The 18,291-nt window shown below is 56.7% G+C and overlaps 1 protein-coding gene across 2 annotated transcripts in view; it reads left to right on the top strand.

Annotated features, from left to right (window-relative positions):
• LOC139276705 (myosin light chain 4-like) overlaps positions 1-18,291 on the top strand; it is a 62,135-nt gene that overhangs the window by 4,426 nt on the left and 39,418 nt on the right. For both annotated transcript variants that reach the window (XM_070894692.1, XM_070894683.1), the window contains exons 2-4: positions 1,403-1,430; positions 3,655-3,804; positions 15,825-15,998. In XM_070894692.1, coding sequence (XP_070750793.1) covers positions 1,403-1,430; positions 3,655-3,804; positions 15,825-15,998 — 352 coding nt within the window. The remainder of the gene's footprint in view (positions 1-1,402; positions 1,431-3,654; positions 3,805-15,824; positions 15,999-18,291) is intronic.

The raw sequence follows: 18,291 nt of genomic DNA, 5'->3' as shown, positions 1-18,291 counted from the left end.
TGGAACTGAGTCCACGGCCAGATCAGCCATGATCTTGTTGAATGGCGGAGCAGGCTCGAGGGGCTAGATGGCCTACTCCTGTTCCTAATTCTTATGTTCTTATATTCTTACACCGCTGAACGATCTACTTTGGAAGGGTTCATTAGCGCTGGAACCCATTTGTTCACTTTTGGAGCTGAATATGGGGTGGCCCAGCCAAATTTTGGCGCTAATGACCACAAAAAGGTGGGGAGAGCACCAACTTTCCAGCGGTACTGAATTTCGGGCCCTGGGGGTCAACCTTGTAGATTTTCTCTGCATCACTTGAGTAATGAGTATGCCTTTGCACAAAACCTAGACTGACACTTAAGTGAAGTACTGAGGGAGTGCTGCACTGTCGAAGGTGCCACCTTTAGGATGAACCGTTAAACTGATGCATTCTCTGTCCTCTCAGATGGACATAATAGATTCCGTGGCATTATTTGACAAAGAGCAGGGGAGTTCTCCCTGTGTCCTAGCCAACTTCTATTTATCCCTCAACCAACATCACCAAAATGGATTATTTGGTCATTTATTTCATTGGTGTTTGTGAGAATTTGCTGTAAGCAAATTGGCTGCCGTGTTTCCCCACATTACAACATTAATTATACTTCAAGAAACATAGAAACATAGAAACATAGAAAATAGGTGCAGGAGTAGGCCATTCGGCCCTTCTAGCCTGCACCGCCATTCAATGAGTTCATGGCTGAACATTCAACTTCAGTACCCCCTTCCTGCTTTCTCGCCATACCCCTTGATCCCCCTAGTAGTAAGGACCTCATCTAACTCCTTTTTGAATATATTTAGTGAATTGGCCTCAACAACTTTCTGTGGTAGAGAATTCCACAGGTTCACCACTCTCTGGGTGAAGAAGTTCCTCCGCATCTCGGTCCTAAATGGCTTACCCCTTGGAAGTAGTCCATTGGCTGTAATACGCTCTAGGATATCCTGAGGTCATGAAAGATGCCATATAAATGCAAGTTCTTTCTTTCTTTCCAATTTTCAGTGCTCCACTATTGGTAGCCGTGCCTTCATCTGCTTAGGCCCTAAGCTCTGGACTTCCTTTCCTAAATCTCTCCACCTTTCTACTGCTCTCTCCTCCTTTAAGTCGCTCCTTAAAACCTACCTCTCACCTGTCATAATATCTCCTGTATGGCTCAGTGTCAAATTTTGTTTGATAATGCTCCTGTGAAATGCCTTGGGTCATTTTCCTACATTAAAGGCACTATATAAATGCAAGTTGTTGTTGTTATTACTAATCAGGGACATAAATACCACTATGCTACTGTGTATCTTTTTCTTTTTTTTAAATTTAGATTTTTTTTTAGTAGAGGAGCAGGTTTGGTAAAATTTCCACCTGACACAAGTATTCTTTTCTTTACAGCTTGAATTCACTGCCGATCAGATCGAAGGTGAGGATGCAGAAATGGCTGACACTGCATGAGCTCAGCTTTGTTACATGAGAAAATGAATAACATGAGGTTGTTTCTAATGAAGAGGTGTGATGAGCACAGTACTGAAGTCCCAGGATCTACACCTAGTCTGGGTTGATTTAAAATACATTTATATAGAACCTTTCAGGACCTCAGGGCATCCCAAAGCGCTTCACAAACAATAAATTATGTTTTGAATTGTAGTCACTGTTAGGGAAACGTGGCAGACAACTTTCACACAGTAAGCTCCCACAAACAGCAATGAAATAAATGACCAGTTAAACTGTATTGGTGGTTTAGTTGAGGGATAGATGTTGACTAAATGTTAGAGAACTCCCCTGTTCTTCTTTGAATAATGTCGTGGAAACGTTTATGTCCACCTGAGAGGGCAGACAGGGCCTCGGTTTAATGTCTCATTCGAAAGACGGCACCTCTGACACTACAGCATTCCATCAGTACTGCACTCAGTTTAGATTATGTGCTCAAGTCCTGAAATGGTGCTTGAACCCACAACCTTCTGACTCAGCGGCAAGTGTTGTCACTGAACCAAGGAGGAGCCCGCTGTGAGTTGTTCCCAGCTGCAGTAGCAATTGGATCACTACCTGTTGGCCTCAGTGCCTACAGGCCTATGAAAGGAAAATTAGCCGGGGATTCCACTCCTAATCATTATCCAGTAAGAAAGTAGGGGTATCAGACAAGAAGACAATTGGGCTTGACTCTGAAGTCCACCCACTGTTAAAATGTCTGCTGGCACTTATTTTCTGGGGTCACACATTAAGGTTGGCCACTTGGGTGAGGTGCTGAAGGGCTGCTTAACAAGGGTCTCCCAGCTAGAGTCAGCACTGTCGGTGTGAGAAGAGGGAACAAATTGTAGAAAAAAGGAATAAGATGCTGTTTTGCCATCAACCTTTTTACTATTACCCCCCTCCACCTGTTTTGCCGTGCTTGTCTCTTTTGGAATGGTGCAGGCTGGGTGGTGGGGGTATGGTGGGATAACATTAAAAAGGCCCAAACCATCAAGGCAGCCTCAGTCACTGCCCTCTACAGCCAAGAGTTGTGCTATGGAATGCCCTGGAGCCTGAACTTCTTCTATACCTAGTTTGGGATGGCCACAGTCAGACACAGTGGGAGCAATTTTCAACTGCCAGCAGTTTCCCACCTGAAAATAGAGGGTGGCAGAGGATAGCAGCTGAAAATCAAGGGGGCAGTACCACAGCCACCCCATTGACGCCCAATGTTCAGGTGGTCAAGCAGCGCGCCTGCCTGTTTCAGGCGAAAGGCTGTTTAGTACAAATGCACAGAGCTATTTCCCCACCGTCTCCACTGGTAACCATGTACATTTCAGAGAGTCTCAGGTTAGAGCAGGCATCTACCTCTGTGCCTTCCACCGGCCCCACAGACACCGATACAACATACAGACCTAGGCACACAGACCAGATCTACCAAGTCTCTGATCCATTTGGAGTGAGACTCACTCACTTTGGGTCTAATAAAGGCTCCTATTTTGGCATATCTTATTACATAGAATTACATAGAATATATGCACAGATACAGACCATTCGGCCCAATCAGTCCAGGCCGGTGTTTGTGCTCCACTTGAGCCTCCTCCCATCCTTCCGTATCTAACTCTATCAGTATAACCCTCTATTCCCTTCTCCCTCATATGCTTTATCTAGCTTCCCCTTAAATGCATCTACTACTCCCTATGGTGGCAAGTTCCACATTCTCACCACTCTCTGGATTCTCTATTGGATTCCCTATTGGATTTCTTGGTGACTATCTTATATTGATGGTCTCTAGTTTATTCTCTTCCCCGCAACACTCAGTGTGTGTCTGCTCTATCAAAACCTTCCATCATTTTAAAGATCACTCAGGCTGCTTGCAGTCCTTTTAAATCTTTTTTGCACCCTCTCCAGTGCCTCTATATCCTTATTCTTGAAATTAAACATTGTCAGCAGTGTTAGTGCAAGACAACCCCTAATCTAAGTGAGTGAGCCAGTTAACAAGAAGCATGTAACAGTAGTCTGGGGTGGGGGATAATTCTGACAATAATTTGCCCTCCCCCTGCCATGAGAAAAATGGCCTTTGATTCAGCGTGACTAAAATCAGTAACTCAGTGGTGTGAGGGAAATCACGAGCGTAGCACAGAATGTCCGTGCCTCCACAAGGCATGTCTCACTTCTCTGATTGTTTTTTCTTTCAGATTTCAAAGAGGCATTCACCCTGTTCGACAGAACGCCCACCTCAGAGATGAAGATCACTTATGCCCAGTGTGGTGATGTCATGCGCGCTCTGGGTCAGAACCCAACCAATGCAGAGGTTATGAAGGTCTTAGGAAGACCCAAACAAGATGGTAAGTGTTTGAAAGAAAGACACAAACAGATGAAAAGCAGAATAACTCTGTCTGGTGAAAGAACAATGTTGGGGCAATTAGATTCCCCCCTTTGGGGGAACAGTATGGTGTAAGTTTTTTTAATTCATTCTTGAGATGTGGATGTGGATGTCACTGGCAAGGCCAGCATTTATTGCCCATCCCTAGTTACCCTTGAAAAGGTGATATGGGCTGCCTTCCTGCCTCCATATGGTGAAGGAGCTTCCACAATTTTGTTCAGTAAATCTGTCTACCAAAAATGTATCCATCACTCCCTTCAAAGTTATAACATCCTCTGCTGCTGTAATGATATAGTACAGGTATGAGCATTTACAGACAGTCACTTAACAATCAACAATGTATCAATTAGACAACTCGTTAGATCCAGAATGGACAAGTCAGGCAGTCTGCAAGATGGAGTTTGTAAACTAGTAGGAGCAGTTGTGCATAAAGTTGTTTTCAATCTTAATAAAGTAGGTTTATCATTCAATATTGGATTTTTAATGAACCGTAAAACGAATTCAATCCGAGAACTATCCAGGGATTCAGATACCAGTACACAACTGTAAAGGAGAACGTCAATTGGATCTGATGTAATTTGGTGAGATACTAAATTTGCTGAATGAGCAGGCCTAATTGACTCCCATTGGGAGAGGCGAAAAGCTCCTCAGATTCACTAACATTTTCCGCAGATCAATCTTAGCCTGAAATCTAGATTCCCAGTCTCAGAGGCCCCGATATTTATGGGAAGTCGGAGAGGGAGCACGGGCACCTATCAGTGGCCGAGAAACCCAGATATACAGGGAAGGCAGAGGTCCTGCTGGATTTACCAGCAGAATCTCAATAGAATCTTTTTATTCCAGTTCCTGCCCGGCAGCCGGCCAGATTGAGAGGTTGGCTGGCGGGAAGCCTATGGTAAAAGGCAGCAGCTGGGGACGGTGCCCTAAATCGAGAAAATTGGGGGTTGGAGTGGGAGACGGGGGGCACGGAGCACAGTAGAATGGGGGAAAGGAGAGATCGCGGGGAAGGAGAGATCGCGGGGAGGGAGAGATCACATGTGATGTATGTAGCACACAAATCACTGACTCCACACGGTCTGCTGTTGATCTAACTGCTGTGCCCTTGATCCTTTATTGAACAGCTCCAGAGTGCTCCACAGGTGTGGTGGGCAGCCTTTTATACTGCCTCGTGCAGGTACTTTCAGGTCTCCCACCACAGCGCCCTCTGTAGTGCACCATTGTACTTATCATACATTTAATGTACCAGAGCAATACACAACATCACTGTCCCCCCCCCCCAGTTCAAAAAGCCATTGCTTGAATCACCAAATCGAAAAACGCATTAGCCCATTGGTAATGTTAGTCATGGATCCACGTCCCTGAATTTAAACACAGTGACCATTCAGCATTGAAATATTAACTCTTGTCATAATTTGCAATTCATGTCCATTATTTTAAACACAGTGACCACCCAGCATTAAAATATTATTTCTTGTCATAAGTCCATCATCCTACATTCACATGGCATACTTAGACTCGCTCTAGCCTTACAAAAGTCCAAAAGTCTTTATGTGGGGACTGCAGTGGTGTGAGGCCCTTTTAAGACGCCCGGGAGCATTTCCCTTTTAAGACGCCCGGGAGCATTTCCCTTTTAAGACGCCATCTTGTGGCTCCCACGAGGCTTCTGTTGGGCGCCGCCATCTTAGGTGTTCAGCTGGCCTAGAAAGAAGAAGCACGGAAGAAGGGAAAGGGAAACACAGAAGATGGGGAGGGGGAATTTTTAGGAAAGGTTTCAGGCATTTGTCCAGGATCCTCTTCCTCTGGTGCTGCTGGACTTACTCGATGCTGGCGCTCTCAAACTCGGCGCGGCATTTCGTTACAGAATGAGGAACAACAAACATCAGCGGCAGCGCCAGTTTGCTTGCTGCCGTGCCCACTGTGGCCGCAGCCTCCGCTCCCTCTGTGGCCGCCTCTTCTGCTGCCTCTGTGGCCACAGCCTCTGCTCCCTCCGTGGCCACCTCTTCTGCTGCCTCCGTGGCCGCAGCCTCCGCTCCCGCCATGGCCACCTCTCCTGCTCCCGCCGTGGCCACATCTCCTGCTCCCTCCGTGGCCGCCTCTCCTGCTGCCTCCGTGGCCACAGCCTCCGCTCCCTCTGTGGCCGCCTCTTCTGCTCCCTCCGTGGCCACCTCTCCTACTCCCTCTTTGGCCACAGCCTCCGCTCCCTCTGTGGCCGCCTCTCCTGCTCCCGCCGTGGCCACCTCTCCTGCTGCCTCCATGGCCGCCTCTCCTGCTCCCTCCGTGGCCACCTCTCCTGCTCCCGCCGTGGTCACATCTCCTGCTCCCTCCGTGGCCGCCTCTCCTGCTCCCTCCGTGGCCACCTCTCCTGCTCCCTCTGTGGCCACCTCTCCTGCTCCCTCTGTGGCCGCCTCTCCTGCTCCCTCCGTGGCCGCCTCTCCTGCTCCCTCCGTGGCCACCTCTCCTGCTCCCTCTATGGCCACCTCTCCTGCTCCCTCCATAGCCACCTCTCCTGCTGCCTCCGTGGCCGCCTCTCCTGCTCCCTCCGTGGCCGCCTCTCCTGCTCCCTCCATGGCCACCTCTCCTGCTGCCTCCGTGGCCGCCTCTCCTGCTGCCTCCGTGGCCACCTCTCCTGCTCCCTCAGTGGCCACCTCTCCTGCTCCCCCCGTGGCCACCTCTCCTGCTGCCTCCGTGGCCACCTCTCCTGCTGCCTCCGTGGTCACATCTCCTGCTCCCTCCGTGGCCGCCTCTCTTATCCCTCCGTGGCCACCTCTCCTGCTGCCTCCGTGGCCACCTCTCCTGCTCCCTCCGTGGTCACATCTCCTGCTCCCTCCGTGGCCACCTCTCCTGCTCCCTCCATGGCCACCTCTCCTGCTGCCTCCGTGGCCGCCTCTCCTGCTGCCTCCGTGGCCACCTCTCCTGCTCCCTCCGTGGCCACCTCTCCTGCTCCCTCCGTGGTCACCTCTCCTGCTCCCTCCGTGGCCACCTCTCCTGCTCCCTCCGTGGCCACCTCTCCTGCTCCCTCCGTGGCCACCTCTCCTGCTCCCTCCGTGGTCACATCTCCTGCTCCCTCCGTGGCCACCTCTCCTGCTCCCTCCGTGGCCACCTCTCCTGCTCCCTCCGTGGCCACCTCTCCTGCTCCCACCGTGGCCGCCTCTCCTGCTCCCTCCATGGCCACCTCTCCTGCTCCCTCCGTGGCCGCCTTTCCTGCTCCCTCCGTGGCCACCTCACCTGCTCCCTCTATGGCCACCTCTCCTGCTCCCTCCATAGCCACCTCTCCTGCTGCCTCCGTGGCCGCCTCTCCTGCTCCCTCCATGGCCACCTCTCCTGCTGCCTCCGTGGCCGCCTCTCCTGCTGCCTCCGTGGCCACCTCTCCTGCTCCCTCAGTGGCCACCTCTCCTGCTCCCCCCGTGGCCACCTCTCCTGCTGCCTCCGTGGCCACCTCTCCTGCTGCCTCCGTGGTCACATCTCCTGCTCCCTCCGTGGCCGCCTCTCTTATCCCTCCGTGGCCACCTCTATTGCTGCCTCCGTGGCCACCTCTCCTGCTGCCTCCGTGGTCACATCTCCTGCTCCCTCCGTGGCCACCTCTCCTGCTCCCTCCATGGCCACCTCTCCTGCTCCCTCCATGGCCACCTCTCCTGCTGCCTCCGTGGCCGCCTCTCCTGCTGCCTCCGTGGCCACCTCTCCTGCTCCCTCCGTGGCCACCTCTCCTGCTCCCTCCGTGGCCACCTCTCCTGCTCCCTCCGTGGCCACCTCTCCTGCTCCCTCCGTGGCCACCTCTCCTGCTCCCGTCGTGGCCACCTCTCCTGCTCCCGCCGTGGCCACCTCTCCTGCTCCCTCCATGGCCACCTCTCCTGCTCCCTCCGTGGCCACCTCTCCTGCTCCCTCCGTGGCCACCTCTCCTGCTGCCTCCGTGGCCACCTCTCCTGCTGCCTCCGTGGCCACCTCTCCTGCTCCCTCCGTGGCCACCTCTCCTGCTGCCTCCGTGGCCGCCTCTCCTGCTGCCTCCGTGGTCACATCTCCTGCTCCCTCCGTGGCCACAGCCTCCGCTCCCGCCATGGCCGCCTCTCCTGCTCCCTCCGTGGCCGCCTCTCCTGCTCCCTCCGTGGCCACAGCCTCCGCTCCCTCCGTGGCCGCCTCTCCTGCTCCCTCAGTGGCCGCCTCTCCTGCTCCCTCCATGGCCACCTCTCCTGCTGCCTCCGTGGCCGCCTCTCCTGCTGCCTCCGTGGCCACCTCTCCTGCTCCCTCAGTGGCCACCTCTCCTGCTCCCCCCGTGGCCACCTCTCCTGCTGCCTCCGTGGCCACCTCTCCTGCTGCCTCCGTGGTCACATCTCCTGCTCCCTCCGTGGTCGCCTCTCTTATCCCTCCGTGGCCACCTCTCCTGCTAACTCCGTGGCCACCTCTCCTGCTCCCTCCGTGGCCACCTCTCCTGCTCCCTCGGTGGCCACCTCTCCTGCTCCCTCGGTGGCCACCTCTCCTGCTCCCTCCGTGGCCACCTCTCCTGCTCCCTCGGTGGCCACCTCTCCTGCTCCCTCTGTGGCCACCTCTCCTGCTCCCTCCGTGGCCACCTCTCCTGCTCCCGCCGTGGCCACCTCTCCTGCTCCCGCCGTGGCCACCTCTCCTGCTCCCTCCGTGGCCCCCTCTCCTGCTCCCGCCGTGGCCGCCTCTCCTGCTCCCTCCGTGGCCACCTCTCCTGCTCCCTCCGTGGCCACATCTCCTGCTGCCTCCGTGGCCACCTCTCCTGCTCCCTCCGTGGCCGCCTCTCCTGCTCCCGCCGTGGCCGCCTCTCCTGCTCCCTCTGTGGCCGCCTCTCCTGCTCCCTCCGTGGCCACCTCTCCTGCTCCCTCCGTGGCCACAGCCTCCGCTCCCGCCATGGCCGCCTCTTCTGCTGCCTCTGTGGCCGCCTCTCCTGCTCCCTCCATGGCCACCTCTCCTGCTCCCTCCGTGGTCACATCTCCTGCTCCCTCCGTGGCCACAGCCTCCGCTCCCGCCATGGCCGCCTCTCCTGCTCCCTCCGTGGCCGCCTCTCCTTCTCCCTCCGTGGCCACCTCTCCTGCTCCCTCCGTGGCCACCTCTCCTGCTCCCTCCGTGGCCGCCTCTCCTGCTCCCTCCGTGGCCACATCTCCTGCTCCCTCCGTGGCCACCTCTCCTGCTCCCTCCGTGGCCACCTCTCCTGCTCCCTCCGTGGCCACAGCCTCCGCTCCCGCCATGGCCGCCTCTTCTGCTGCCTCTGTGGCCGCCTCTCCTGCTCCCTCCATGGCCACCTCTCCTGCTCCCTCCGTGGCCACCTCTCCTGCTCCCTCCGTGGCCACCTCTCCTGCTCCCTCTGTGGCCGCCTCTCCTGCTAACTCCGTGGCCACCTCTCCTGCTCCCTCCGTGGCCACCTCTCCTGCTCCCTCGGTGGCCACCTCTCCTGCTCCCTCGGTGGCCACCTCTCCTGCTCCCTCCGTGGCCACCTCTCCTGCTCCCTCGGTGGCCACCTCTCCTGCTCCCTCGGTGGCCACCTCTCCTGCTCCCTCCGTGGCCACCTCTCCTGCTCCCGCCGTGGCCACCTCTCCTGCTCCCGCCGTGGCCACCTCTCCTGCTCCCTCCGTGGCCCCCTCTCCTGCTCCCGCCGTGGCCACATCTCCTGCTGCCTCCGTGGCCACCTCTCCTGCTCCCTCCGTGGCCGCCTCTCCTGCTCCCGCCGTGGCCGCCTCTCCTGCTCCCTCCGTGGCCGCCTCTCCTGCTCCCTCCGTGGCCGCCTCTCCTGCTCCCTCCGTGGCCACCTCTCCTGCTCCCTCCGTGGCCAGAGCCTCCGCTCCCGCCATGGCCGCCTCTTCTGCTGCCTCTGTGGCCGCCTCTCCTGCTCCCTCCATGGCCACCTCTCCTGCTCCCTCCGTGGTCACATCTCCTGCTCCCTCCGTGGCCACAGCCTCCGCTCCCGCCATGGCCGCCTCTCCTGCTCCCTCCGTGGCCGCCTCTCCTTCTCCCTCCGTGGCCACCTCTCCTGCTCCCTCCGTGGCCACCTCTCCTGCTCCCTCCGTGGCCGCCTCTCCTGCTCCCTCCGTGGCCACATCTCCTGCTCCCTCCGTGGCCACCTCTCCTGCTCCCTCCGTGGCCACAGCCTCCGCTCCCGCCATGGCCGCCTCTTCTGCTGCCTCTGTGGCCGCCTCTCCTGCTCCCTCCATGGCCACCTCTCCTGCTCCCTCCGTGGTCACCTCTCCTGCTCCCTCCGTGGCCACAGCCTCCGCTCCCGCCATGGCCGCCTCTTCTGCTGCCTCTGTGGCCGCCTCTCCTGCTCCCTCCGTGGCCACCTCTCCTGCTCCCTCCGTGGCCACCTCTCCTGCTCCCTCCGTGGCCACCTCTCCTGCTGCCTCCGTGGCCACCTCTCCCGCTGCCTCCGTGGCCACCTCTCCTGCTCCCTCCGTGGCCGCCTCTCCTGCTCCCTCCGTGGCCGCCTCTCCTGCTCCCTCCGTGGCCACCTCTCCTGCTCCCTCCGTGGCCACCTCTCCTGCTCCCTCCGTGGCCACCTCTCCTGCTCCCTCCGTGGCCGCATCTCCTGCTCCCTCCGTGGCCACCTCTCCTGCTCCCTCCGTGGCCACCTCTCCTGCTCCCTCCATGGCCACCTCTCCTGCTCCCTCCGTGGCCGCCTCTCATGCTCCCTCCGTGGCCGCCTCTCCTGCTCCCTCCGTGGCCGCCTCTCCTGCTCCCTCCGTGGCCACCTCTCCTGCTCCCTCCGTGGCCGCATCTCCTGCTCCCTCCGTGGCCACCTCTCCTGCTCCCTCCATGGCCACCTCTCCTGCTCCCTCCGTGGCCGCCTCTCCTGCTCCCTCCATGGCCGCCTCTCCTGCTCCCTCCATGGTCACATCTCCTGCTCCCTCCGTGGCCACAGCCTCCGCTCCCGCCATGGCCGCCTCTCCTGCTCCCTCCGTGGTCACATCTCCTGCTCCCTCCATGGCCGCCTCTCCTGCTCCCTCCGTGGTCACATCTCCTGCTCCCTCCGTGGCCACAGCCTCCGCTCCCGCCATGGCCGCCTCTCCTGCTCCCTCCGTGGCCGCCTCTCCTGCTCCCTCCGTGGCCACCTCTCCTGCTCCCTCCGTGGCCGCATCTCCTGCTCCCGCCGTGGCCACCTCTCCTGCTGCCTCCGTGGCCACCTCTCCTGCTGCCTCTGTGGCCACCTCTCCTGCTCCCTCCGTGGCCACCTCTGCTGCTGCCTCTGTGGCTGCATCTCCTGCTCCCGCCGTGGCCACCTCTCCTGCTCCCGCCGTGGCCACCTCTCCTGCTGTCTCCGTGGCCACCTCTCCTGCTCCCGCCATGGCCACCTCTCCTGCTGCCTCCATGGCCGCCTCTCATCCCTCCGTGGCCGCCTCTCCTGCTCCCTCCGTGGCCACCTCTCCTGCTCCCTCCGTGGCCGCCTCTCCTGCTCCCTCCGTGGCCGCCTCTCCTGCTCCCTCCGTGGCCACCTCTCCTGCTCCCTCTGTGGCCGCCTCTCCTGCTAACTCCGTGGCCACCTCTCCTGCTCCCTCCGTGGCCACCTCTCCTGCTCCCTCGGTGGCCACCTCTCCTGCTCCCTCGGTGGCCACCTCTCCTGCTCCCTCCGTGGCCACCTCTCCTGCTCCCTCGGTGGCCACCTCTCCTGCTCCCTCTGTGGCCACCTCTCCTGCTCCCTCCGTGGCCACCTCTCCTGCTCCCGCCGTGGCCACCTCTCCTGCTCCCGCCGTGGCCACCTCTCCTGCTCCCTCCGTGGCCCCCTCTCCTGCTCCCGCCGTGGCCGCCTCTCCTGCTCCCTCCGTGGCCACCTCTCCTGCTCCCTCCGTGGCCACATCTCCTGCTGCCTCCGTGGCCACCTCTCCTGCTCCCTCTGTGGCCGCCTCTCCTGCTCCCTCCGTGGCCACCTCTCCTGCTCCCTCCGTGGCCACAGCCTCCGCTCCCGCCATGGCCGCCTCTTCTGCTGCCTCTGTGGCCGCCTCTCCTGCTCCCTCCATGGCCACCTCTCCTGCTCCCTCCGTGGCCACCTCTCCTGCTCCCTCCGTGGCCACCTCTCCTGCTCCCTCCGTGGCCACAGCCTCCGCTCCCGCCATGGCCGCCTCTTCTGCTGCCTCTGTGGCCGCCTCTCCTGCTCCCTCCATGGCCACCTCTCCTGCTCCCTCCGTGGCCACCTCTCCTGCTCCCTCCGTGGCCACCTCTCCTGCTCCCTCTGTGGCCGCCTCTCCTGCTAACTCCGTGGCCACCTCTCCTGCTCCCTCCGTGGCCACCTCTCCTGCTCCCTCCGTGGCCACCTCTCCTGCTCCCTCGGTGGCCACCTCTCCTGCTCCCTCCGTGGCCACCTCTCCTGCTCCCTCCGTGGCCACCTCTCCTGCTCCCTCGGTGGCCACCTCTCCTGCTCCCTCGGTGGCCACCTCTCCTGCTCCCTCCGTGGTCACCTCTCCTGCTCCCTCCGTGGCCACAGCCTCCGCTCCCGCCATGGCCGCCTCTTCTGCTGCCTCTGTGGCCGCCTCTCCTGCTCCCTCCGTGGCCACCTCTCCTGCTCCCTCCGTGGCCACCTCTCCTGCTCCCTCCGTGGCCACCTCTCCTGCTGCCTCCGTGGCCACCTCTCCCGCTGCCTCCGTGGCCACCTCTCCTGCTCCCTCCGTGGCCGCCTCTCCTGCTCCCTCCGTGGCCGCCTCTCCTGCTCCCTCCGTGGCCACCTCTCCTGCTCCCTCCGTGGCCACCTCTCCTGCTCCCTCCGTGGCCACCTCTCCTGCTCCCTCCGTGGCCGCATCTCCTGCTCCCTCCGTGGCCACCTCTCCTGCTCCCTCCATGGCCACCTCTCCTGCTCCCTCCATGGCCACCTCTCCTGCTCCCTCCGTGGCCGCCTCTCCTGCTCCCTCCGTGGCCGCCTCTCCTGCTCCCTCCGTGGCCGCCTCTCCTGCTCCCTCCGTGGCCACCTCTCCTGCTCCCTCCGTGGCCGCATCTCCTGCTCCCTCCGTGGCCACCTCTCCTGCTCCCTCCATGGCCACCTCTCCTGCTCCCTCCGTGGCCGCCTCTCCTGCTCCCTCCGTGGCCGCCTCTCCTGCTCCCTCCATGGCCACCTCTCCTGCTCCCTCCGTGGTCACATCTCCTGCTCCCTCCGTGGCCACAGCCTCCGCTCCCGCCATGGCCGCCTCTCCTGCTGCCTCCGTGGCCGCCTCTCCTGCTCCCTCCGTGGCCGCCTCTCCTGCTCCCTCCGTGGCCGCATCTCCTGCTCCCGCCGTGGCCACCTCTCCTGCTGCCTCCGTGGCCACCTCTCCTGCTGCCTCTGTGGCCACCTCTCCTGCTCCCTCCGTGGCCACCTCTGCTGCTGCCTCTGTGGCTGCATCTCCTGCTCCCGCCGTGGCCACCTCTCCTGCTCCCGCCGTGGCCACCTCTCCTGCTCCCGCCGTGGCCACCTCTCCTGCTGCCTCCGTGGCCACCTCTCCTGCTCCCTCCGTGGCCACAGCCTCCGCTCCCGCCGTGGCCGCCACCATCGCGGCTGCCGCCGCCGCCCGACTATTCCGCTGCGTGGGTCCCCCGGCCACCGATGGACCGCAGCGCCCCGCCGGCCCGCACCCCAGCAGTGGGTCTGCACCTGTAACCTTGAGTGGAGGCTGAGGCTGCAGGATTGCTTGGGGCCAGGAGTTCTGGGCTGCTGCTGCAGCTCCAGCTCGGTTGGCACTGCCCTTTGGAAACCCGGGGAGCAGCAGTCTGTGGAGGAGTGAATAAGTCTTCCCAGCTCCCACGGACCTTTCCCATCCATCTTCTGCTGAGGAGCGTCGGTCCATCGCCTGCAATGACCCATAAAGGTAAACCGTGTGTCTCGCCCCCGTGAGATACCTGCACATCCGCTCTGCCGAGAACAGGTATCAGTTCCCTGGTGTAGGTACGCAGCTTTTCCGTGACCGGGACCAGCTTGGGTCATGCAGCCGGGTTACCCCACAGTTTATCAAAAGTTCTCTCACTCATCAACGACGGACCCGATCCCGTATCCACTGGGACATCGTCAATTTTTACTTCCATTATCACTGGGGGCGAATCGTCAGTGCACGTATACAGGCCCAACACCTCATCTTCTTCTGCCTGCTCCTCACCGAACAGTGGATCATCCCCCATCTCCTCAGCCACATGGTGAGTCCGATTTCTTTTACACATACGCTGAAGGTGGCCTTTAATGTGGCAGGTATTGCACGTGTACTCCGCAAACCTGCACCGGTGAGCCCCATGGCTTCCTCCGCAGCGCCAGCATGGTGCTGCTTGATTGGCCCCCCTCAGCGGACTCTGAGACCCAGGACCCCGAGGTCCGTGCTCTCTGCCCCGGGCAGAGCCACATTCTGCAGTTCTGTCCATGGTGGCCGCTATCCTGTGCACAGTGCCTGCCGGTTTCGAGACTGTGTGGATCATCTGCTTGGTGCTGCACGTCGAGGTCATATATGCCCGGCTGATGGTGATGGCCTTTGTCAGGGTGACTGTGGGTTCCGTGGCTAGCAGCTTGTGAAGGAGGCCCTCATGGCCAATCCCCATGATGAAAACGTCCCGCAACGCCTCATCAAGATGTGCCCCAAAATCACACGGCGCCGCGAGTCTCCTGAGGTTCACAGCATATTTGGTGACATCCTGGCCCTTGGGTCTGCAGTGATGGTGAAATTTGTATCTGGCCATGAGGATGCCCACCTTCGGTTTCAACTGGTCACGAATGAGTTCAATCAGCTCCTCGTATGACTTGTCCCTGGCGCTCCCAGGTGCCAGCAAATCCCTGACGAGACAGTAAACCTCATCGCCACAACTGGAGAGCAATATCGCCTTACGCTTATCTCTCATTACGTCCGTGTCCTCCGTCAGATCGTTTGCTGTGAAGTAGTACTCAAGCCTTTCCGTAAAGGCCTCCCAATCATTGCCCACGGTAAAATCCTTTAGCGAGCTCAGAGTAGCCATGGTTGCGTGGAATTCGTCCGTTTCCTTGTCGCCAATGTAGTGTATGTAGCACACAAATCACTGACTCCACAAGGTCCGGTGTTAATCTAACTGCTGTGACCTTGGTCTTTTATTGAACAGCTCCAGAGTGCTCCACAAGTGTGGTGGGCAGCCTTTTATACTGCCTCATGCAGGTACTTTCAGGGCTCCCACCACAGCGCCCTCTGTGGTGTACCATTGTACTTATCATACATTTAATGTACCAGAGCAATACACAACAGCAGGGAGGGAGAGATCGCGGGGAGGGAGAGATCGCGGGGGAGGGAGAGATCGCGGGGTAGAGATCGGATTCGCGGTGGGGTAGAGATTGCTTGTTGTTCCTCCTTCTCCTGACCCACAAGCAGTGCTGGAAAAGCATTTACCTACTGGATGTGAGAGCTCCCACATCCTTTCAGCTGCTGAGCCATTAAATTCAAATGGCTCCCAAAATCTGAGGCCCAGAGCGCCATTTGAATATAATGATTACTGACCTGCCTCATCAAAACCGGTTACTCGGTCGACCCCCAAACCCGCCACGGTTAAATCAGAAGTAGGCACGTTCATGGCATGTCTGATTTAACCCCGCCACCCGACCCTCTCCCTCCTGTCCTGGGTGGGTGGGGTGAGGAGGGGTTAAAATTATCCCAGTGTGTCTGGGTCTCAGGGATTTGTAGTTCGTTCCCAAGGCATTTTCAAGATTTCAGGTGAGGATGCAACACTGATAAAACCAAAGTCATCGCACAGGGTCAAAGGTCTGTCTGTATTTAATTCCCAGAAGCCTTCTCTGCACCAACAATCAGCTGCCTGCCTCGGCCAACCCTCTCCCATGGAACCTTGGTCCAAGTCCAATAAAGGAGGGCAACTGATTTGTTCGAGCTCAGATCCACCGTGCCCGACATTTTCACTTCACAATGTTTTAAGTGAAATTATAGTTCTTGGACAGTGATTATGGAAGTGCAAATGTAGCAATTCATGGGATTCGTGATGCGCTGTCACACCTAGTTATATACTATAGTTATAATTTTTTTAAATAAAATAATTTTAATTTCCTTTATTTTGCAGAGATGAATACAAAGATGTTGGACTTTGAGACCTTTCTGCCGATGCATCAACATATCTGCAAGGTTAAGGACCAGGGCACATTTGAGGACTTCGTTGAGGGTCTGAGAGTGTTCGATAAGGAAGGAAATGGCACAGTAATGGGGGCTGAACTTCGCCATGTCTTAGCTACGCTGGGTTTGTATCTCAAGACTAACTGATTTCTGGTAAAGCGTATGAAAGGTATAAATCCAAAGCCATTCCTGTCACTGTGCACTCATGGGATTGGAAGGGAACAAGATAACATTGGTCTAAATCCTTCAGATCGAAGCCTTTTGCCCATTCTTTGCCTGTCTTTGCTTGTTTATTTTCCTCCTTTTAAAATATTTCCGAACTGTTCTTAATCAGGAGAATCAAGGTACTGGTAATCATTATGCTGGGATTCAACCCTACTGAACCATTTATTTGGCTTTGCAGGTTTATTTTTCTTGTTCTGCTTTGAAGTGTCCACTATTTATGTTGATTGGACAAGCTACGACCACAGGAACTCTAATTTGTGTGGAGTTGAAGCTAACTGAAGGAATTATTCACCATCAGAGCTCCTGAAATTTGTATTCAAGGTAGCTGGAGGCCCTAGTTCATGGACATGGATGTCCTGGTTGGTTAAGCTGGTATTTCTGGTTGATGGAACTGGAGGTCCCAACTGATAGATTTCTAGGCCTGGGCTGATAGATTTCTAGGCCTGGGCTGATAGATTTCTAGGCCTGGGCTGATAGATTTCTAGGCCTGGGCTGATAAAGTTCCAGGCCCTGACTGATGGAGCTGAAGACTCATATTGAGTGAATTGGGAATCATATTGATGGACTTGGAGATCTTAGTTCTAATAAAGGTTGTTAACACATAAACAGACCAAGGGAGAGGCAACATTTAGATGAAATGTGACGCAGGTATGACTGTTTATATGGACTGGTTAGGTTGAGGTTTTATTGGTTAAAGTGGAGATTGTTCTTGGATGCTCTACCATTACAGAACTTCTTCAGCATCTACAATAAGAATTTTAAAAAATTTGTTTCCAATTTGCTTTCCTTTCATCCTAAAGGCTCTTGCTGGTGTTATGCTTATCCCTTCCTCAGGTGCCAGCAATTTACTGGTACTTCGCCCAAGTGCCCATTCTTTACATGCAAGTATTGGCACCAGCTTTACATGCAAGCATTGGCACCACTTAGACCACAACAATCTGTAACTTCCCTCGTCCTTCATCTCTATCAAACAAGAAGATCAACCCTGGTCAGGTAGGTCACTCCCAACAACAAAACAATGTGCATTTTTAAAGCACTTTAACATAGTAAAACATCCTGGGAACATAATCAAAGAAAAATTAACAATGAGCTAGAGAAGAAACGTTTTAAGATAGGTGACCAGATGTAGGTGCTTGGTCAGATGTAGGTTTTAAGGTGGGTTTGAGAGGTGAAGTGGAAGAGCAAGGGAATTGCAGAACTTAGGCCTAGACAGCTGAAGGCATGGCTGCCAATGATGGGGTGAAGGAAGTGGGGGATGGATAAGAGGCCACAGTTGGAGGAAGGCAGAGCTTTCGGTGTGTTGTAGGACTGGAGGAGGTTACAGAGATGAGGAGGGGCGAGGCCATGGAAGGATTTGAACATGAGGATGAGAATTTTAAAATAGAAGCCTTCAGAGACTGGGAGCCAATGTTGGTCAGTGAACACAGAGTTAATTGGTGAATGGGACTTGGTGTGAGTTAGGAAACAGGCAGCGGAGCTTTGGATGAGTTCAAGTTTATGGAGGGTGGAAGATGAGAAGCTGGCCAGAGGAGCATTGAAATAGTTGTGTCTGAAGGTAACAAAAGCATGGATGAGGGTTTCAGCAGCAGATGGGCTGAAACAAGGGCGGAGACAGGCAATATTATGGAGGTGGAAGTAGGCAAGTCTTGGTGACGGAGAGGTTTTAAGGTAGTAAGCTCAGCTCAGGGTCAAATAGGACTATGAACAGTCTAAGTGGCCAGGGAGGGGGACTAGGAAACGGAGTTTGTGGCGGGAGGCGAAGCCATTGTCTTCCCAATGTTTAATTAGAGGAAATTTCGTCTCATCCAGGACTGGCTAATAGACAAGCCGCCTGACAACACAGAGGCAGTAGAAGGGTTGAGAGAGGTTGTGGTAAGATAGAGTTGTTGGTCCCTTCACCACATGATGGAGGCTTGATCTTACAGCTATGTCCTTCAGGACATATCCAGTTTGGCCAGTGGTGGTACTACCGAACCACTCTTGATCATGGACATTGAAATTGGCATTCTTCTTCCAAATTATGTTCCAACAGAGCACCGATTCATCAGTTGTGATTATAAGCAGCATGTGAGTCACTTTGCTGTTGTTTGACCTGGTGCCACAAAATCAAACAACACAGAGGGAGGCCTTTCGGCTCATCGCACCTGTGCCGGCTCTTTGAAAGAACTTTCCAATTAGTCCCATTCCCCTGC

This window comes from Pristiophorus japonicus, chromosome 1 (genome assembly GCF_044704955.1).
Source record: "Pristiophorus japonicus isolate sPriJap1 chromosome 1, sPriJap1.hap1, whole genome shotgun sequence".
Lineage (NCBI taxonomy): Eukaryota > Metazoa > Chordata > Chondrichthyes > Pristiophoridae > Pristiophorus > Pristiophorus japonicus.
The sequence above is the reverse complement of the archived record's forward strand: the minus strand, read 5'-3'. Positions and strand labels throughout refer to the sequence as shown.